The following is a 23,443-nucleotide window of genomic DNA, read 5'->3' as shown; positions in this document are numbered from 1 at the left end:
CAGTAAAGCTAGGAGCCCACCAATAGTATAAACTCAGTTTACCATCTTATTCCAAGGATATTTAATATATTGTGTTAAATAGTTTGCTGAATTTAATTTGTTTAATAGTTTGCTGAACGTATATTTATGTATTCCCCCATCCAACCAAACCAGTGATCCAAAATTATTTGATCATGGAAATTAGGTAAGTGTGACATGATTTGCTGTTTTGCTTCTGATTCTTGCTATGGTCCTTTATAATATTTATTATTTTTTTAAACTGGGGTTTGATGTCAAATCTATAGTAATCAGCATATAACTTTTTTCCTTTAGACAACCTGAGAGATCTTTGCCCTCCCCTTTTTTTTAATTTCTCATCTCCCCATTTTTCATGTTTCACAAAGATTATTAAGAATATCTGAGTTTCTTTCAACTTCACATCATCTATCAGATCCTCTTTATTTGATGGAATTAGTTCCAATATAAAATTCCCGTCCCCCATACATACATGACTATAACCTGTATTTTTTCAGAGATTAAATTATAGAATTACACAGCAAGAATCATTCTAATACTGTGGCAGAATTAGTGTTCTGTATGGTATTAGTACAACTGAAGAGTCCCTACATTTGTTATATATTTACATTATGTTTTAGGAAGTCAGAATACTGTTTCGGTTGTATGATCTCTAGAATGCTTTCCTTTCCCCACTCCTTCCTTCCTCCTCCCTCCCTCCCTCCCTTCCTTCCTTCCTTTCATTCATCCATCTAATCTGTTTCTTCTCAAACACATTTATCTTCACTATGCTTTCACTTACACAGTTGCTAATTTCTTATACCAGTTTATGCATTTCTTATACACTGTGCTGATTTTCTTTTTGGCTTCTTCTTCTGAATGAAGTTTTTCAGTTGCTCTATTCTTTTCCTTATGAACACAGTAAGTATTGTCATTGGTAAGGCCAACCCATGTGACTCTGTGTACTTGTGCCCCAAAGAATCTGAACCAATCATAGGACACTTAATTGTAGTAAATATTTGGTGGATTTTATTTAAAAGACTTTATAATAACTGGAATAAATCAAATATTATTATCCAAAAAGTAATATTTAATTATTTGTCTAAATAAAATCATGTTTGCATGGTACATGGCATAATCTGTATTATAGTAGACACTCCAGCATCCCAGAAATTTTATTTTTAAAAAAACATGTAATATTTTTTAAATTCCAGTACTTTTTTTGCTTTAAAGTAGCTTTCATTTGAGAAACTTTATTTACCTAGTAAGAAATTGAGGACCCAGAGGCAGAAAGAGAATAAGGGATTTAGAGGATATTTGGCCCAGCTAATTTTGATGTATGATATAAAACTGGGGTGATTTGCTTTATCTATGCATGAGAAAAAGATGATGGCTCACTGTTACCTTCTGTTGGTGGTAGAAGTTACCGTGGTTAGTTAGTTAAGCTCTCAAAAATTAAACGGCCTGAACTCTATGGTTTTTATCAATTTAGTTTATATAGCCATGGTTTGTCTCATAGGATTACTTGGGGTAGAGAAAAATTTAAATTTAGGTGACTAAGATGTCCAAGTAGCAGTGTCCTCTAGTTTTCTGGCCATTCTTTGCTTTGCATTTTCTAGGCAAGCCAGGGCATAATCGTTGAATGAGAAAATGTCTTGGAGTATTTTTCTGATAGCTTTAGATAACTAGACTTATCGATGATTAGGTTCCATCAACATAAGGAAGGGTAAAATTCTGTCTTCAAAGTTACTCCCCTGAAACCAATCAGTACTTGATTAAACTAAGTTAAAATATTGATCTCAAATTACTCAGACTACTCATGAAAGATTTCATAAATACTATATATATGTATGGTATGTGTACTATATATACGGTATATATAGGTATATATATGTATTGATATTGATTCCACTAAAAAGTTTTGTCTCTGCATATCAAATAGTTCATTGGAACAATGTTATTAGCTATTCAAGTCCAGTTCTTTTTAAGAGAAACTTTCTTATCAACATATCAATTGGTGAATAAATCTTGCAAATAATTTTATTTTCCTGTGCTTGTAAAGGCTTGTATATGTTTACTTTTGATTATGCTTCTTATGAAATGTGTGTATAATGGTATAGGAGTGGGGTGTGTGTGTGTGTGTGTGTGTGTGTGTGTTTAAAGCAATTTGTACATTGTAGAGATTAGGAGGACTTTTGGAAACATTTTCATGTCATTAGACATGGATGCAGTTTGTTTCTTATTGTCAAGAAACAAATGAGAATGCTTTCTCATTTGTGAATTTTAAAGGAATAGTCACGCTTTTCTCAAAAAAAAAAAAAAAAAGACAACAAACTACACTGCTGGAGAGACAGTAAAACACAATTGTTTTCAGGTTGTGGCTGATGGTTCCAAAACAACACAACCTCTGCCTAGTCAATGGCGTGTTTTCTACCTTGGAAACCAATCTTGTCATTTATTTATAAATTGTTTACTGCAGATTCTGCCTCTTGAGAGTTTAGTTTAGTAAACAAATCAGCGTACGTAGGACTAAACCGGGAGCCACGCACACTTACTGTGCAAGTCCCGTCACGCTGAATTTCAAGCCAAATGCTCTCCTTTTATGTCTCAGAGGCCGCACCGGGCTCATTTGCAAAATTCACCGCTGAATTGAAGTCCTTGATCAAGTAATTGAAGTTCAGGCATCAAGAATCCAAGTGGCGCGAGAGATCTCTCGCTCTGCCCCTCTCTTCCGCTACCTATGGACGCTGCCAGCCCCCGCCGAGGTGGCGGGGTCCGCGGGCTGCACGCAGCCGGGCCCGGGCTTTGATTGTGGCTGCAATTCCTCGCAGTCATGAATGTTGCAGCGCGCCGCGCGCGTCCAGGTGTGAGCGAGCAGGTTGTCACCGACATCTGTTTGCAGCGGCGGCAGCGGCCGCCCCGGCCCGCAGCGAGCGGCCGGATTGTCAGCGGAGGTATGAGAGCGGCAGGAACGTTTTGGTCTCACACTCGCTGCCTGGAGGCTTGAAACACCAAAGGTAGGAGCGGGGGTGGACACAGCTGCGCTCCCTAACTTGCCTTAGGCACAAATATAGAGATCTAATGCAGTTTGACTCTATAGCGGTGGGGAGACGAGGACAGAAAGCCACTTCAGAGACAACTTAACGCTGCAACATCTGCCGCCAAGTTTCTAGGGAGTGACGGGGGACAGCAGGTACAGATCGAAGCTCCACATAACCTCCATTAAGCCGTGGACTCTTTTGAAGGGCCTCCATCAAACATGCTGGAGTCCGCAGCAGGAGTTTTGTTTGGTTTTCAAAGCGGTGTTTTGTTTTTGCAATAACAAGGTAATTTATAAATGATGCATTACCATGCGTTCTCCTTTTTTTATCTGAAAAGAGAGTGCCAGAGAAGCAGCAAAGCGAAGAAAAAAGAAAGCGCAGCACTAGTTTGAGAGTTGTTCCACAAACCAACTAAATCTCCAAGGAGCTTCCTGCCTGTAATCGAGGTTATGTTAACCTTCAGACAGCAGTCCCTCGTTCACCAGTAAGCAGACAAATTTAAATACGGCAATAAAATAATTCTAGTGATAGTAACATCTGTGAAGTACGCCCACTATGTCTGTTTTTAAACTTATAGGGCTTTTTATTACATGGAGATGAAATAGATTTTTCCCGATGTATTTCACAAAATATAGAAAATTGCATTGACCTTTTTTTCCCATTTATAAGGGCTTCATACTGATAGTTGGATATTAAAAATCAAAAGTAAGAATCACATGTTAACGGAAGCATTTTTCTCTTTTGAGGAAGTTCCCCCTCTACCGCCTAGATTCAGCCGGAAAGAAATGTAAGGATTTGTATAATTTTCGGTGGGAATATTGCAAAAACTCATAATGGTGCACACACACATCTATGGCATAACAGATTTGGTTAAAATATTAGTCTGGCAAGTAAATCTCCAGGGTATGGTAAGGTAATAAAAATTCCATGGTAATGTAAACTTTTATCATTAATAATATTTAGGCTGCCTCACCTGGGGAAATAGCTGTGCCACCACTGAGATAAAGGAAAGGTGCTGACTTGAAGGTAACCTTTGGAGTGGGTGCAGCTGGGGAGTAATGGCCTGGGGAGAAACGCGTGCATGTGGCAAAGTCATCAGTCAGTGGTGAAATAAGCAACATAAATGTGTAGTGAGTTTCCAATTAACCTAAATTTATTACGTGGAGAGGACTTATGTTAATTGTGCAGATATTTTCATTTTTTTAAAATGAATGATGGTAGCTGCTTTTATAAAGAAGAATGTTCATTATAACAGAACTCAATGCCAGTCCTCTGATTTTTAAAAAATGTACAGAAAAAAAAAAAAAAACCCACAAAAACCCAACCTGAGACCATAGGTAGCACAGGTTCATTTAAAAGGCCCCACAGAAGCCTGATAACCGCAGTGACAGATGATTCAGGCTGGACCTCTGGCTTACATTTCCAGTTTTAGATTTATGTTCACTCCTCTGTCAGTCCTGCTTCTGAATTCTCATGCTCAAAATAAATGGCCTCACTCTCTTCAATGGCGGCTTCTTCAAGGATTCTTACCCTCCCAAGGATCACTCTGAACTATGTCATGCTTACAAATCACCCAGTGCTCTGTGCTATCAAACCACTTCATATTCAGATTGAAGAAGCATCTGGAAGGCAGAGATTTTGTGCCACACTGCCTTTAAGTTCCCCATCACATTTGCAAAATGTAAACCACTTGTGTGTGTTTCTAAGCAGTTTGAAACCTTTACTCAGATGATTTGATATGTCAGATGTTTTCAGTGCTTGGAATTATGCTGCCAATGACTGCATTCTTTTTTATTTTTTAATTTTTATTTATGCTTTACAATGTTGTGTTAGTTTCTACTGTACAGCAAAGTGAATCGGCTATGCGTATACATATATCCCCTCTTTTTTGGATTTCCTTCTCATTTAGGCAACACAGAGCATTGAGTAGAGTTACCAGTAGGTTCTCATAGTTGTCTATTTTATACATCGTATCAATTATGACTGCATTCTTAAACTTAGTTTTTCAATTCCATGAAAATATTTTGTGTCCTATAGCCAAACTTTGTAATAGATTTTAGGCGCTGTAAGATAGCCCTTTATTTTAGCCGTATTGACTCAGTCCTATTGAACACAAAATGTCACAGTGCTTTCATACTTTTCCTTTTTTATACTTAAATGAAAGAAAAATATCAAAAATTTAAAAATTTGTAAAGTGATTGCTTACATATTATTTCTACAAGTTCTGAAATTTTGTATGATCTTTTAGGCCGATTATGTTACAACATCACTGGAAAAAAGTACCACTAGACTTTTCTATCCCTTATGTTACCACCAGTATCTTTCATTCTTATTATCTCTTGTCGTTATATTTCAGGGCATCCTTAAAATACCTTAACTATCCCGTTTAAATTAGTAGAAGGAATTAACTTTAGTTTATACATTTTTGAAAGACAAATTTTTACTAGAATAACTCACGTCATGAACACGCCATTGTTACAATTCCACTGTCTGATTTATGAGTGTGTGTATATTTGTATATGTGTGTGTAAAATGTTTAATATAAATATATGTGTATATATATTCCTATAGAACATATTTTCTCAGTGTGTATGTCATCAACTAATGTCTGTTTTGGTGGAAAATAACAAATTCATGAAATAGAGTGCTTTTTGATACCATTTCATAGTTTAACTAAAATCATCTCTTAATTATGCATATAAGCTGGCAAAAGTGTTGACTCAGTTTGGTTCCCTAAAGTGAAATACAGAATATGCAAATTTTAATCATTTAAATTACCAAAAAAGCTTTATTTTTTTCTGAGAAAGTATAAATAGAACTTAGATATTTAATTGGCTTTTTACCCCTCTGATCCAAAATAACTTGTATTTAGTGGCATCATATACGTGTTATGTATTAATTTATAAGTTTAGGTAGAGATATTTCTTGGTTAATATTGATCAGCAGCGCTTTGATAATCGAGACAAAAATTATTAAATTAGTTTAAATATCCTCAAATTAATGCATTGAGTTTAGAAATAAACCTTTTTTGTCATCAGTGAGCACACTAAAAAAATACTTTGAAAATATCAAGAGTTAGCATTGGTTGTCCAGGGCTAAGTATATTATTTTCTTAGGCTCAATATACAGCTTTGATGTTGAGCACCTTGAGGACATCAATTAAATCATCCAATTGGGAGCAGAAATGTCAGCAAAGATAGAATTTTTAACCTTTTCCTGTGACTGAGTACTTTTTGTGTAGCCTTTATGTAATTTTAATTACAGAAGATTAGATTTGTATTTATTTAAATAAATCATTAAAAATTTCTAATAATTTACAAAAATCTATATTATTTTGTATATGTTAAATATTCAGTTTTCAGTTTAGAGCTCAAAAGATATAGTCCAAGGAGGGAAAAAAGTACATTATTTTGTAGACAGTTTATTACTTTAACAGAGTGCATAATGATGGTGTCTTTATGTCTACCAGACCCCCATTTATAAGTTTAGTTTAAGGCAACCTGCATAATGCAGTTAAGAAAATCATCCTAAGTAGGAAGCTTTTATTGCCCCCTTCTTAAAAATGAATTTATATTAATATATTACATAAATATATACTTTTAAGGAGAAATAAATGACATTTTGGCTAAATAGCTTTCATTTCCTTTTCTTTTTCCAAATAAAATACTATAATTTTTATACTATACACTTATAATCTAAGTAAATCATCTTTAAAATTGCTTCACATAAACATATTTTCTCCACTAATTCTGCTCTAAATCAAATCACAGCCTCTAACATTTGAGAAATTTGAAACTGTTGTAAACTTTGAGCTATAAAATAAAAATGATTTACTGTTCAAACTTTGCAACAAATTACGTTTGAGTGCCAGTGGACATTCACTTGTTTACCATTTTATTTATCTGACTTTGGATTAAAAATTAACTGTTTTTTTTTAATTTCAGAGGGTTATAAGAAATTTCTTTTTTTTTCTCCTAATGCTTTTTTTCTTTTTCAGTTAACAAAATTGGGATAGTTTGACAAACTCTTTCCCATTTCAAAATAATTTTACTCACTGATTATACCTCATATCTCTCACTCTAGAGAGCTCTTTTCACTTAGAAAATATGTGAAAAAAAGATGGTTCTAATTTCCTAAACTTTAGATTCCCATGATTCTTCTTCAAAAGAAGGTTAGTGTACTAAAAATAATACATATTATATATTCAATATTTTTTCATAATCCTGTCCAGTATTAAGCACATTTTGGTTTGCAGTCACACACATATCATATTATATCATATCCTATCTTAACTGACAGAGTCAGTAAATCTGTAAAACAGACTTCAATAAAAAATTAAAATAGCACATTTATATACATAGCATACAGATAAGAGGTGGAGAGTAAAGAGCAATTACTCTCCAATTATCTTTAACACTTTGATTTCTCTCCTTTCTTCTATCTCCTAACATCGGTTGATTCCTACAGTTTAACCCTTGATCTTATGTCTTCTCTCATCCTACTTTCTCTAGAGACCATATAGAGTTCCACTGCTTTGCTATCATCACTATAACACACCATTTTTAGACAATTCTATCCTCCCTCCTCCATTTTACTTGCATGTCTTTGAAAGCTTATATGAATTTTCATCTTGGATGTTTTATTGTCACCATATTCTCTGTGTTTAACTGGATTAGTGTATTCCTTATGTATGGCTTTCATATTTTAACTTTACTCCCAGTTATTCTAACTACCCTTCACCTCATGCATCTAAGCTGAGGCCTGCAGACCCCATGGTTTCCACAGTGCAGTAAACAGAGTCAAGACCTTAACCTTCTAATTCTGGGTATGATGTCCTATGCCAGAAATTCACATATTTCCCTCTACTGTGCACAAGATGTTGATTCAGTGAACAGAATTGTGTGTACTAATGTCCCTTTTAGTTTTATTATAATTGATTAAAAGTAAAAATGAGCTATGAATGAATTTATGTGTAAACTCTACTGATTCTTAAGAGATACATCATTTTGACTTTGTAGAACATAAATGTTTTTTGTTATCAGGACTTAAAAATTATCTTCATGACTCCACCCTGAAACTAAGCTAAGACATCAGAGCAATTCTTAAACTAGAAAAACTTGAATTATCTCTTATAAAGATATGCCTGAGGATGCTGATACATAAAAATGCTATTTCTGTGGAGCTAAGATTTATCACTTTGGGATGATGATTAATTTTTAATTTATAATTAAATCTGTTGAACATTTTCTGAGTTATAAGAGCATGACACAATTATTTTCTCTTAGGTTGAATTCTGAATAGATGAAGGCTTATAATTTCTATTAATTCTCTATATCAATATATGTTATTACTTTCTTGCTTGCAGTTGCCTTTTTCTCATTTTTTAAAAAACAGATTTAATCTTTGTTTCATATTTGGTCCAAGAGAAGTTTTCAGTGATTGAAATTCTTGTAAGATATATATTTATCCCAGTGAAATCATACATTGTAATGTCAGCCTCTTGCATTATCATCTTCTGTCCAGGCCTACATGTGGCTTATTCCAGCTCTGAGTGTCTCATTAGTCCAGTTTATAGAAACACTGGCTTCTCAACAGTGACAAGAAGGCTGATGACTGAACTCAGTCCCTACTCTCCAGAAGAATTGTGATGGCTTTATTTGGCCTCTGACTCCAGATTTATGAACTAGTCCTATGCTCTTAACTAGATTAGTTTCTTTTCCATTAACTGCTTAAAGTAGGGCAGCTGAGAGTTGTTGTTTGTAAATTTGCTAATGTCTACTTCGTTAATCTCAGATACAATAGGCAGCAGATAACAGGATCAAAGTTTCAGGACCTCAGGTTTTCATGCTGAAATAAGCATGCAAGGGTCAGTGGAGTGGGGAATTGAAGAGATGGGAGGAAGTGTTACATTGGGGAAAAGGGGCTGACTTCTGTCATTAATCTTAATTAATTGCCAAGAGTTTTAAATCTGAGTTATTAATACTGAAGTTAAGCCCTTAATACACTGTTCACGCTTTGGCATCAGATGCTCTTTTATAAGATGAGAGGTTTAGGAGAGAGAGAAGAGTGTGTGTGTGTGTGTGTGTGTGTGTGTGTGTGTGTGTGTGTGTGTGTGTGTGTGTATCTTACATAAATATTTTCATTTACATCTTTCAAAGATTTCCCTGGGTTAATATTCAGGCCTTTACCTTTTGACAGTTACTGTAGGGCAGTTAGGAATTATTGACAAGTAACAATAAATCCAAATAAAATTCCTAGGCATAGCAACAGCAGTAAATCTGAATAATACTACTTTCATGTTTGCCAGCATACAAAATACTTCACTGAAGAGGAAATGTCAGATTATGAAATAGAAAAAGGGAAGATTAGGAGCAGAAAGGGGAAAAGAAGCAAATAAAAAGGAAAAAGAAATGAAGAATGGGGAAGAGATTATTCTTCTGAAAAACTTGCAGGCAATAGGAGAATTAAATGTTTATTTAAGTAATAAACTACAAATTGTATGTTTGTATGGTTCCATATTCCACTGTTGCAAACCTAATCATGTGGAATTAAACAGATTGAACCTTGAAATGACTAAGCAGCCTTTCCTTAAAATTCTTTTTTTCTCCCCACTGTGGCTGTTCCACTCATGTGTGTCAGGTTTATCTCCCTTTACTATTAAATCTATGTTATTATTCCATGATACTTTTCAGTGTGAAATTACAACTAACTGTATTAATTGTGAGTATTTTGGCTAGGGAGGCTATGAAAAAATGGCTTGCAGTTCTTCCAGGGGAAATCTTCAAAAATCAGATAAGGCTTAAAGCTTCAGAATTATGATTTCAGAATTATATTTCAAATTCTCCATGTATTTGAGCAAAATGAAAATATCTGTAATGAAAATATGCAACACACTAAATTAATTTTTACAAGTATATCTTACTTCTGATGACTGTGAACTGAATTTCAGTAGCAAGTTATAGCCAGTGACTTGAATATTATTGTCTGCAAATTTAAAATCACAAATTTGGTTTTGAGACATATTATGTTTACTCTTTACAGCAGTGTTTTCTTCCTCTTATGATTAGCTTTAAATATAAATAAGATAAAACATGAAAATGAAATAGCATTTATTTATTTATCTACCTATTTATTTTTGCACACTGGAATTATTGGAGAGACAATGCAAAAATCTGCATGTATCAAGAGTTTAGATTTTCATTTATAGGCAGTGGAGAACCAGTAAAGTCTTGGAGCTGGGTAGTAACATGACTAAATGAAATTTGGGATAGGAGTGGAGATAATATGTGTTTCTCTGTACAGTTTTACCTGGTATCAATGCTTTTATATTTATATCAGTCTTTCATCATGAGTTGCAAAAAGAATCACATGAAAATGATGCTATAGTAAGCCTGATGGATTGTCAAGTGGTTAAGTGGTTTTTTGGATAAAATAACACTTTTTGCTATTAGAAATCCCATTTTTTTTGAACACCAACTTAGGTTTATTAGCTAAAAAAAATAGAGATTCATGGCTTCATGTATTTTTCCTGATTTGTCAGGGGCCTAGGGGTCTTCCTTGCTTCTTAGGAACATTTAGATAGGTAACTGAAGCTCAGACTGGCAATACAGATGTACGTGAATGCATGTATTTATTCATATGTGCATGCATGTGTCGGGGTTGTATATGTGTCTGATGGGTTGAAAGCACGGCATTGTGCTTGTTGAGGGCACTCATAATTTCAGGAAAGAGGGGACACTTTGTCCTCATGGGAAAGACTTAGGACTCATTCAGCTAACAGTCATTGAGCACCTACTATGTCTTGGGTATGTTCAGTTAGGTGTGGTCAACTCTTAGTGCTAAGTTAGGTGTCATTTTATTCCATTTTATAGGTGAAGAATATGAGACTCAGAGAAATTTAGTGCATTTGCCAAGGTTACACTGCTGAAAAATAACAGAGCCTAGATACAAACCCAGGTTTTATTTATTTCCAGTTCAGTGAGTGCCCCATGGTGCCACGCCATCATTGTCCAGTGCGGCACTTTATTCTTCTCCCTATTCAGTCAGTAACTGAGAGCATTAGGGCTTTTATACAAGTAGAGAAGTGCTTTTTAAAGTTCTGCTTTGAATCTGATTCTCTTGGGGCCAAAGTGATCAATTTCTATCTATGTCTGTATCCATAAGTTGTTTTAGCATGTACAGTTGAAATTCAATCCGCAGCTGGTTGAATCTGCAGATATAGAAATCGTGGGTAGGGAGGACAAACTGCTTTGCCATTTCATATAAAGGACTTGAGCATCAGTGGATTGTGGTGTCCTCAGGGACCTTGGAACCAATCCCCTGTGGATACTGAGGGCAGAGGAAAAACTGTATTCAGAATGCATGCATATTACCCTATTATTTATATATATACTTTTAAAAATAATTTAACTTCACATGCCTCTATAAATAAAAGATAATATTTAGAAGTGGCAGTAAATTCCACAGAAAGTTCATGAGCTTTGTGGAATAAGGAACTTCTGCCTCATAAAGGACCTCAGAAGTTATGTAATTTAATGCCTTCTTATACTGCAACTTACACTGCCACCTCAATTCTGGGCTCTGAAAGGAAGAGCATGTTCAAAGGCACAAGATGGATGAAATAGTTTGTATTTTCCAGGAATTGCAAGTAGTTTTCTAGGCTGGAGCAAGACACTGGGAGTTGGGGAGGTAAGTTATGGGATGAAGGCAGAATTACAGCAATTCCTAAAGCCCTTGGTGGCATATTGGAAAGATCACTACATTAAGAGTCAGAAGATGTGTGATCTCTATACTGTCATTGATTAGCTTGAAACCTGGCACAAATTTCCTCATCTCTCTGGTCCTCAGTTTTCTCATTTGTATTTAGGGAAATAAATGATCACAAAGATACCTTTGAATTCTTGAAATCTTGTCCTTTTATCTAATTCCAATCAAGGCAGCTCCATGAAATGGGACTTTTCCTGTCATGCTCACTAGGATAACCCCAGGACCTTGTGCATTGGCTCTCAGACAGTAGGCTATAATAATCTTTGAGGAATGAAACAATTTTATGTAGGTTGAATGTTTTGGTCCATTGTTTACAAATCTGTTTAAATTAATTCATACTTTTTTAGTAATTAGACGTTTCATGAGGCCATCAATAATTAATAAATACATATAAACATTTTACAAGTTACTGTAAGAATTAAAAATAGCATATATCCCTCAATATTCTGAAATATGCTTGAATAACTATAATGCTATGATTCTAGATCCATAATGGATATTTTACTACTATTATGCTTTAAATAAATTGAAAATAAACTGCATATGGAAGAACGTAAAGGGGATACATATTTAAGAGAGTAGCATAATTAAATTTTATGCCAGTTTTCTGTCTATATATGACTTGTCTATTTCTTGCTGCTTCTTTTAAAAAAAGAGAAGATATTAATATGTGATTTTGGATTAGCTCCATTGTCATTTTGATATGTGACAATTTGCTGCCTTGTGTCACAACTGCAAAATAATTTAAACACAAAGTTTCTTTTATTTAATACTATTATAAGCATTGAAGTACTAATGTGTTCTTGTCATTAAATATATATAGCTACATGGAACTGCTCTCCCAGTGGATCATTGGGAAATTGATTTTCTAACTTAACAATAGTGGACAAATGTTAAATGAAAATCAATCACTTTGATTTAAATCAGCTAAATATACTCCTTTTATTAAGCGGTTTTTTCCCTACAGCTAACTAGATGACAAATTACATTTGTGGTAACCCCTAGCCTTTGAATGCTTTTAACTTAAACCTCTAAGGACAATGGTTTGATTGTATGTAATTTTATCCTTTTTAAAAAATAGATTTATTTATTTTTATTTATTTATTTTTGGCTGCGTTGGGTCTTTATTGCTGCATGCGAGCTTTCTCTGGTTGTGGTGAGCCGGGGCTACTCTTCACTGTGGTACGCAGGCTTCTGATTGCTGTGTTTCTCTTATTGCAAAGCACGGGCTCTAGGCGCGTGGGCTTCAGTAGTTGTGGCATGCGGTATCAGTAGTTGTGGCTCTCGGGCTCTAGAGCACAGGCTCAATAGTTGTGGCACACAGGCTTAGTTGCTCCATGGCATGCGGGATCCTCCCGGACCAGGGCTTGAACCTATGTCCCCTGCATTGGCCGGCGGACTTTCAATCACTGCGCCAGGGAAGCCCCGTAGTTTTATTCTTATATTAGAATTATCTTACTCTTGATTAGTTAGATAAAAGTATTTTTAGATATTATTTATAAATAGAAAAATTCTGTATTAATATTATTTAAACCACAAATTGTTAGACCTTTAATATTTCAAATCTATATCAGAAATATTTCATTACGAATACAATGTAGATAGAAATAGCAGTATGTTATTGGGAAGTACAAGGATCTAGCAAGGCATAGAAACCCAGGTATCTTTAACTTCATTCTTACAACTAGAAAAGATAAAAATCAGGAAAGACCCCAGTGTAACATATACCTTAGGTAACTGCATTCATGTTGCAACAGTGTCAGGATCCAAAACTGTGATGACCAGTGTAGAAAGTCAAAACTTGAAGAATATACTTAACTTAAAAATTAAGAATATAGTTCCATGGAAGTCAGTGTACACTGTCATCATTGATAATATCATCATCCATAATGAAAAACCAGCATAATCACTAGAGCAGCAGCTATGTGCCAGGCACTGTACTAATGACCTTACATGTGTTACTGTAATTCTCAAAACAACTCACTTTCCTTATCTCCATTTTATAAAGGAAACTGAGGATCAGAAAGGACAAATAAGTTGCCAGCATCACACAGAGAGGTGGTGAGTGAGTGTTATTAACTCTGAACTTTAAATAGGTTATAGAAAAATTAGTGTACTATTTAATTATGCTTTACGTCTTAAAACTAACTTTCCAATTATACAGAAAATGCACCACAGTTCAGAATTGTGCTTTAGTTGTAGTTTATAGACCCATGCACTGAACTGAGAAAATTATAACAATGAAATTAAATTGCAAAGTCAAACATAGAAATGGGAATTAATAGTCAACTATTTAAATAACATAGGAATCACTAGTGACTATTTAGATACAAAATATCCAGAACATAAATGTTAAGTATTTTACTCACGTTTTTGTAAATATTGGGGTCAGAAAATTTTCTGTAGATTTATTTGGGGGCACCTGCAGACATTATGCAGGGGCCAAGCCTTAGGAACAATTATAAAACATATAGTTTCTTTTAAAAAAGGAATAAAATATAATTAGTGGTAGAAACTATATTGACAGGTTATTCTTAATATAAAACTTTAAAAATTTGATTTTTATTTCTAATCTATAAAATCAAACTAAAAAGAAAAGTTCCATCCAGAGGCTAAGATTATGACACAATTCCAAGTTATGTTTTCCAAATATGCTTCATATCAAAACTCATATTCACTATAGAAAGGTCATAATTTTTAGATTAGGATACTGTTGGCACAGTCATATAATTTATTGTTTAGAATTCCTCTTAAAATCTAGTTTTCAGACTATTTCATCATCATTTGAGACTTCAATGAAATTTATATTGAATTTACTGTTTATTTCCTCGATCATTCTCTCTTGCTCGAGCTCTCGTTTTGATCTATGGAGTAACTGATTCCACTTGTCAAATTTATCCCTTGATCTAGCTGCAAATAGCGTGCTCCAAATCATCCTAAAAAAACCCACCCTAAAAACCCACTTTTAAAGTGTCTTCTCAGGTACATTAGTGAAAATTGAAGCAAACAGGCTTCCAGCCATTACTTTTAAGACAAATCACTAGCGTGTAAGTAGAGGGAACTGAAGGTTGAACTTCTGTACGTTGATGGCCCACAGTGTAAGTGATCCTTACGTTCCTTCCACTTCACATGGAGAAGCCAGGGTTTCCTGATCATAAAGCTGCTTTGATCAGGCATCTTGAAAGACTTTCATTGTCATGACATGCTGACATTGTCATCATTACTGTTGCTGCTGTTATTTTGCTGAGAAAATACCTTTTTACCAAATTGCAAGAAATAATGTTTCCCTTATTTCCAAGGTCTCATTCTGTGTACTCCCTCTCATATAAAAATACTAATATCAAAATTAATAGTAATGATAAGACAAATTTATGTAACTGAAGGCATAAGAATAATATCCATATAAACTATGTTTCAAAGCTTAAGTTACTATATTTTTAGTAAACAGTTCTTCTAATTCTTTACAAATATTTACTGATTTGTTTTTGAAATCTTTTTAGGAATAAGAAATGGGGAAAACACTGGAATAATGAATGGCATTAATGAAATTGTAATATATGGCCTGTAAGATTTCAGGTGAATATCTCTTTGAAGTTAAAAATTATTAATGCTAGAATTTTTCTTTTTGGTGTGTTGGAAAATATGCATTTAAACACATTTCTGACATTTGTCTTTTCTGAATTTTTGGTTGAAATGTTTTTTAGTAAAATTAGACTGAAAGGAAAATGAAGTATAATCTTGTCAATAGTCTCTTTTTATCTGAATTAAGAGAAACATTTTTAAAAATTTAATGATGACTAGATAGTCCCTAACCTTCTAGAAATTTATGATCTCTTTGGGGCAGAGGATAAAGTAAAGTTTCACACATTATAATTCAAAGCAGAGCAAGCAAATTTCAGTTAAAAAGAAAAAGTAAAACCATTGTACAATCTGGATGGATTCTAATTTCTAATCCAATTCTCTACCATTGTAAGGTCTTGAAATCTATGGTAGTGCTGCTTTTGATAAATACCATATTTGAAGAATGAATATTTTTGCTTTATGTTAATTCTTAGTAATGCATACACAAAGGTATTACAGATAATCTATACTATATATGAATACAGCAAAGAATGGTATAAAAAGTATATATATATAATTGCATATGTACATATATATATCTACAATTATAATTCTACTTCAAACAAATGGTAGTTTGAAAAAATGAGGTAGAATTATGATGTGAGGCATAAAAATATAATTAATATTTTTTTCTTGAGAACCCTGTATTTTTAAGCAGTCTTTGAGACCCCAAAATATTTAGTACTTAGTCTTCAATAAATGTTTAATCTATTCAAAGGACCAAGAATACATATATAGAAAATATCAACTCAAGGCAGTAACAAGAGATGTAGCAAAAGTGTTGCCTAATTATCCAAATGAACAGTCTAGACATTAATTGCTATTTGAATTATCAGGGAAGAGCACTTCAGACAAGGAAGTAAGATGACAGTTTACAGAGGAAGAAGGATTTGAATTAACCTTGAAGGATTTGTATAGTTAGAGAAGGCAGAAAAGTTCACATTTGTTCCAGGACAGTGGCTCAACTATTTGTTTTAATCACTTCCAAGCTACAAATGGGAAAATAATGGGGAATAAATCTACCTCATATCCATTTCTGAGGGGTCTAGTATATTAGACTCACACTTAGCAATCAATATCCAGCAAATATTTCATTGTACTGTTTCTCAAGCTTTTAGGCTTTTGCCCCACCAGACAAATCATTTTATTGAATTTTGTTTTCTAGTTCTGCATTAGGCCCTCAAGAAAACATTTTTTTTAAGAGTATTAGCTTCATGACAGGCAGTATACATGGATAGATTGAAGGAAAGAACAGAAGGCTGAACTAATGCAGGAACCACTGAGTGAGGGCACCAACCAGGGCAAGGAACAATGGGTTTCCATTGGAATGGGAAATAGTTGAAAAAGGGCCTCTAACAGGACTTGATTACTAAGGGGAGCTAGATGTGTGGCAGGGAGAATAAGGAAAAGAGGGAGCACCTGGGGATGGTGCCCTGGAATTGAGCTTGAAGAAAAAGTTGGAAATGCTCAGTAGAAAGTAAGAAATATTGGGGTTTTGGGGAAAAAATAATCACACCTGGACATGAAGACTGGAGAGGCTCCTTAGATAATTGAAACTGTGTTTAAGATACTGAGGATGAGTTTTCTCATACTTTAGTACTGGGTATTTTTTCTTGTGGATCAAAATTAACATCTAATTTTAAAATTAGAATTAGCATCCCAACCTCTCATTGGCATATATTCTTATTTTCCAATTCTCTGCCATTTTTGATGATATGAAATATACAGAAACTGAAGTACTGTTGGAATAATCTACAATGGAGGGTTGGTCAGCAGAGAGAATGAGGGAAAAAGGGAGAAGAAGATATATTAACTTTGGTTTGTAAAATTCTGAAGCTATTAACTTGCTCCAGCTATTTTCATCAGCTTAATTCTTTCAAGAGATGTAGATCTGTAGCTACTGGAGATGTAGTTTTTTTTTTTTTCTCCTAAGGTAGTAGGATTTTCATAAATCGACAAGGGAATAACTGAGAGATGAGGGTCTGTGGGTTCTTGTGAACCATTGTATCTGGAAATAAAGTGTTAAAGGATGATTGGACGTTTTGAAAGGAATGGTTCAAATAGTAACTACTTAAGTCTTAAATAGACTAGGAAAAGAGTATAAGTAAAGATATGATACAGGAATTTTTGGCTATTTTCTACAACTGTTTCTAAGACTGATGATCCAACAGAGTCTTAGGATGACTGTTTAGTTTAGAAGAATGTGAACAGGTACTGAATAAAATAATGAATATTGAGTGGGAATTTTTTTAAGAGTAGAAGTTTTCTAGTAGTTTTATAGACTTAGTTGGAATCATGCATATTCAAAGAGGACAGCAGTGATATGATAGCTGTCCTAGTCCTTCCCTAATCCTAAAATTTTGAATATAGTCATCAGTTATGTGCCTTATTTTTAAAATATCAGACCATAATTCATAAATTATACTAATTGTAAATTGATGTATTTTCAGCAAATCTTTGTAGGAATGATACACATTCACTAACAGAAAGCATTTAGATTTGACCAACTTGTTCAGTGGCTTAGGAAATTACTAAAATTTATCCCATACCTTCAACGTGTCAGCTATGTTGCATTCATTTTTCACTATAGTCCTCCTCGTAAATTCTCCATTATGCACATAGGATGTTAAAAAAGGTTAAACAGCTGGCAAGCAGTAAAGTTTAAACTCAGTTTGATGATACCAAAGTTTTCATTTACATTACACTGGAGTTAGTGACTTGTAAAGATATAATCTACCGAGAAGTAAATTCTTGGGGCATTGAGAGTTTATGTGCATGTTTTTGTGTGTATATTATTTATATATTTTAACCTGCAGTATTGGCTTGTGCTTTCCAAGGAAGGACCTCCTTAGAGATAGGGATTATGGCAGTATGGTCACCCACCTGGGACAGTGACAGCTGCTGCAGCTGAATCCAGCCCTTGTCATCATTAATGACCTGCATTTGACACTTTATCCCAGCTATCCTTGTTTAGTGTACAATGTATTGCATTAGAATAATTACTACCTGTCATCCTCTATTTCACAGGCAGCTCTTATTCATCTCAGACATGTAAGTGTCATGTGATAATATACCAAACCCTTCTTAGCTCCTGTGTTCTCATCCTGTTTCTGAATACCTGTGTCCTCTGTCTTTCCTTTTTTCTCATGATATTCAAAAATATTTTATACCTAAATTGAAGCATTTTCATTCTGTCACTCATATGGAAATGATTCATCTCCTTAGTTTTTTAAATACTAGCCAGACATTTATTAAGGGATAATATCTTCTGAACATAAAGCATGGCCAGCAGATTTAGAGTCTCTATTCGTCCTGCTAAAATTACCAGAGAGATAGAATAGAAATCAGAGTAAAGGATAGTAGTGCTGACTCAAAGAAAGGATGATGACCAAATCCAAAGGGTATAAATCACATACAGAAGGTATTATAATGCCTTTATTAAAAACTTTTTAAATTTAAAGATCTGAGTTACTTCCAAGGACAATTTCCTCTCTTCATTCCTCCCTCCCTCCCTCTCTCCTTCCTTTCGTTTTTGCATTTAGTATAAGGGAGACACAGGGGATTCACTAAATTACTGAAATGGAAAGGACCTCCATCATGATTTTAAGTCATCATAATATTATTACATATTTATTTGAATGCGTTTAGAAATTCCTTTGTTGCAGAGATTGAAGACTGGGACTTTCTTTTTAAAACTTGTATTATCTTTGTTTTGCTTAAAACTCATAGGCATCTGTTTTGGTTTATCTTACTTAGGAGAGTTAATCTAAAATGTGCTTCTGAATTTTTTTGTGTATCTTAATTTGACACTTCAAGAAAACAAAATATCATGCCTGAAATTTGGAATAACACATGTCTTGTATTCATTTTGTAATTTACTCCAGCTTTATTGTCAAAAGACCAGGTTCACTTATCAGCTTTTGAATTTACCAACTGATTGGCCCCAAGCAAATTGTATAACCTCTCTGAATCTTTTTTTTAAACAGGATTTTTCAACTGAGGCTTTTTATCTGAACCAGAGAACAGAGAAGGTAATATAAGGAATTATTTTCTCATTCTCCCAAGGATGCTACACAACTAGCATAAAGCTTGGGTGAGAAGTTACCTTATCATATACAATGGATGCCTCCAAAGGTCTTAAGACACTCATAGAACCCCTGTTGAGAAAGGCTAATGAGGATTAATAAAATTCCACTATACATATTTTTGCCACTATTTTTCTCATTAACTGAGAAAAAGCTTTGGTTTTGTAAGCTAGAGGTGAATGCCATCAACTAGCAATTTATTTTCTTTAGTTCCCAGATTATCTCTCAATGAAGAGGAGATTTCTCTGAAGCTAAAATTAATTTATCAAATATGTACCTTCTGGATAAAGTATAACTTTATAGCAATAATGAATAGAGAGGACAGGACAGAAATCTGTTTTTAGAGGGGCTTATTCACATATATATTTGTGATATTAAGTTGATGTATGCATTATATTAAGTTTGGAAAGCAAACTTTTTTAGAGTATTGTAATGTTGACTGACAAGAGACTTAACAGTAGATAGTAATTATTGTACATGCCTATACATATTTGCAATAAGTTGTATCATCACTCAAAAGTGACCTTGTTAGGTGAGGGAGAGAGCAAGAGACATACAGTGCCTCTTGAGAGCACGTGGAGTGATGCGTATCAGGAGAAAACACTAAAGATTTATTGTCTGTGGCAAAGGAAACACAGATCTCTGCTTGTGCAATAAGTGTTTTTGACATCGCCCACAGTAAAAGGTGATTGGAAGCTGTAGGTTAGAAAATGTTCTCCTGGAGCAAAATAATAAACATTTTTATGTTGTTGTTTGTATTTTGAGCTGTCTTGCTATTTAGTCCCTGTAGCACTTAAAACATGAATGATGGTCATGCCAAACAAATCCCTGTTGTAAATAGGACCTTGCTACCCACATAATCAGATTTACCTAATTGAACCAATATGCAAGAGCAGATTTGGTTATGAGAAGAGGTAGCAATGCAGAGCAACATAGTTATTATTTCTTCTTCCAGTTTCATATTTTGCTTATGAGCACTCTCTTCCCTATTTACATATGCTAGTTTAAAATAAGACAAATGTGGACAGCCACATGTAAAAGAAGGAAATTAGAAGATTCTCTAATGCCATGTGCAAAAAAATAAACTCAAAATGGATTAAAGACCTAAATGTAAGACCAGAAACTATAGAACTCCTAGAGGAAAACATAGAACACTCTTTGACATAAACCATAGCAATATTTTTTTGGATCTGTCTCCTAAAGCAAAGTAAATAAAAGCAAAAATAAACAAATGGGCCTAATTAAATTTAAAAGTTTTTGCATAGCAAAGGGAACCATCGACAAAATGAAAAAGCCTACTGAATGGGAGAAAATATTTGCAAATGATATGACAAATAAGGGGTTAATATCCAACATATATAAACAACTCATACAACTCAACATCCAAAAAAAACCAGACATTCCAATTTAAAAATGGGCAGAAGAACTGAATAGACATCTTTCCAAAGAGGAAATGCAGATGGCCAACAGGCACATGAAAAGATACTCAACATTGCTAATCATCAGGGAAATGCAAATCAAAACCGCAATGAGATATCACTTCACACCTGTCAGAATGGCTGTCCCATCAAAAAGTACACAAATAACAAATGTTGGTGAGAATGTAAAGAAAAGGGAACCCTTGTACACTGTTGGTGGGATGTAAATTAGTGCAGCCACTGTGAAGAACAGTATGGACGTTTCTCAAAAAACTGAAAATGGAACTACCATGTGACTCAGCAATTCCACTCCTGGGTATATATCTTAAAAAAACCCAAAAACTAATTCAAAAAAAATACATGCACCCCTGTGTTCATAAAAGCATTGTTTACAATTGCCAAGGTGTGGAAGCAACCTAAGTGTCCATCAACAGATGAATGAATAAAGATGTGGTATATATATACAATGCAATACTACACAGCCATAAAAAAGAATGAAATTTTGCCCTTTGCAGCAACATGGAGGGACTAGGAGGGGTATTATACTAAGTGAAATAAGTCAGACAGAGAAAGACAAATCCTGTATGATATCACTTATTTGTGGAATCTAAAAAATACAGCAAATTAGCAAATATAACAAAAAAGAAGCAGACTCACAGATATAAAGAACAAACTAGTGGTTACAGTGGGGAGATGGAAGGGGCAATATAGGGGTAGGGGATTAAGAGGTACAAACTACTATGTATAAAATAAATAAGGTGCAGGGATATATTGTACAACATGGGGAATATAGCCAACAGTTTATAATAACTGTAAAGGGAGTATAATCTTTAAAAATTCTGAATCACTGTATTGTGCATGCCTATAACTTATATAATAGGATTACAATTCAGTTGTTATAGTTGGTTCCCATTTGTTTCTGGCAGAAGAAGTAGGCATCTTAACATATAGAAGAAGCTCATGGCAATTTGGAATATTATCTATGTGAGTATATAAATTTTCACTTTACTGAGAAAAGAGATAAAGCATTGTGCCCTTTTTATTGTATATGATGTCAAAATCCTAAGGTGTTAGGATTAGGACTTTAGTTGATAGGACATAAACTATCTGGTATAGATCTTCCGGTAACATTAATCATCCTAAAAAAGTAAATGCCTTCAATTAATTAAAAAACAAAATCAGGGAGGGTTTTGTGCTTACTACCTATTGTCATTCTTTTTAAAATTTTGGACAGTTTGGGAGAACTGTAGGAAAGCTGTGTTTCCTCTGAAGTTTCCATGGGAACAGAATAGGGCAGCCCACATTCAATGACTGACTGAATGTGGGCTTGACAACTTGAAGCTCCAGAAATCCCCATGGAGCTGGTTGAGGCCTCTGTTGAAACTGCAAAACACAAAAAATTCTTACTTTTCCCAATCCTACTCTCGTCACAGAAATAGGGTTTTTTTTCTGAAAGCACTCCTCAATAAACATTTTGCACACAAATATTCAGCTTCGTCTGTTCACAGGGTCACATGACCTAACTGACTTATGAAACCTGGGTTCCATTCCTGATTGTACTGTTTACTCTGTGCCCTTGAGCACATTCTTACGCTCTCTAAAACTCATTTTCCTTTTTATAATATTAAAAAAGAAAATTATTTTATAATACCACTTACCACACAGTGTAACTGAAAATTAAACGCGATAGTAAAGCACATAGCCCAGTAACTGAAACCCAGAAAGTTTTAAATAAATATTTGCTATTGTATACTTATTATATTTCCAAAGTTAGCAGTCTCTGCTTCTCAGTTTCATCCTCACTCTACATTTTACCACTTTATATATTCTGCTCTAGAAGAGAATAAATTTAAATTAAGCTCTAGTTTGTGTAATTCAGATCTTTTTTGACTGCATGGGGCTCCTTCACCCATTCTCCTTCTATCAGAAGTATGATGGCTAAACCTTCTGGAGAAGTGCCAAGTGAATGCCACAAAGCCCATCTGAACGGCCATAATGCAAATGTATCTAATGAAAACTGAATATGTTGGTTTCAACTTGTATTGAGGATCTCAAATCGGTGGAGGATAGGTTTATTAAGACAAAACATAAAATTGCCTCTGTGGCATTATTTTATATCATATAAATACCCTGCTTCATTTTTGTGAAGATTGTATGAGTTAATACATGAGTAAATGCTCGATAAATGTTAACAGATATTTGAGCCATTAATAACAGTACATGGGAAATCAGTGCATTAATTCCAAAGAAATGATGTAAGATGGATGATGATTGATTTAAAAATCTGGAAGCTGAAATTATAATGGGAATTTTGAGGAATATGATTATTCCATATTGAGGTTAACTACTGCTATATAAAGAAACTTTGGGGTATATTCCTAAAAAAGGAATTTCCATATTGGACTTTTGTACATATTACTTAACGTACTAGGTTGTCTTCTCAATCTCCACCTATTTGCCTTCTCATCTTTACCTTCCGTGGGTGATTCTCTGTAGGAGAAATGTGGCGGAGGGCTGG

General features: G+C 34.2%; 1 protein-coding gene across 5 annotated transcripts in view; it reads left to right on the top strand.

Annotated features, from left to right (window-relative positions):
• Positions 1–23,443, top strand: part of ANTXR2 (ANTXR cell adhesion molecule 2) — a 162,671-nt gene that overhangs the window by 107,540 nt on the left and 31,688 nt on the right. The window contains exons 17-18 of one of the 5 annotated variants that reach the window (XM_067035903.1): positions 19,409–19,453; positions 21,852–21,909. The exons of 2 other annotated variants lie outside the window; for them this stretch is intronic. In XM_067035903.1, the coding sequence (XP_066892004.1) occupies positions 19,409–19,453; positions 21,852–21,860 (54 nt within the window). In that variant the 3' untranslated portion in view covers positions 21,861–21,909. The remainder of the gene's footprint in view (positions 1–19,408; positions 19,454–21,851; positions 21,910–23,443) is intronic. 2 more of the 5 variants (XM_067035906.1, XM_067035904.1) reach the window with 2 other exon arrangements.

Source organism: Kogia breviceps, chromosome 6 (genome assembly GCF_026419965.1).
Source record: "Kogia breviceps isolate mKogBre1 chromosome 6, mKogBre1 haplotype 1, whole genome shotgun sequence".
Classification (NCBI taxonomy): Eukaryota; Metazoa; Chordata; class Mammalia; order Artiodactyla; family Physeteridae; genus Kogia; species Kogia breviceps.
Note: the sequence above shows the minus strand (reverse complement) of the source record. Positions and strands in the feature narration are given on the sequence as shown.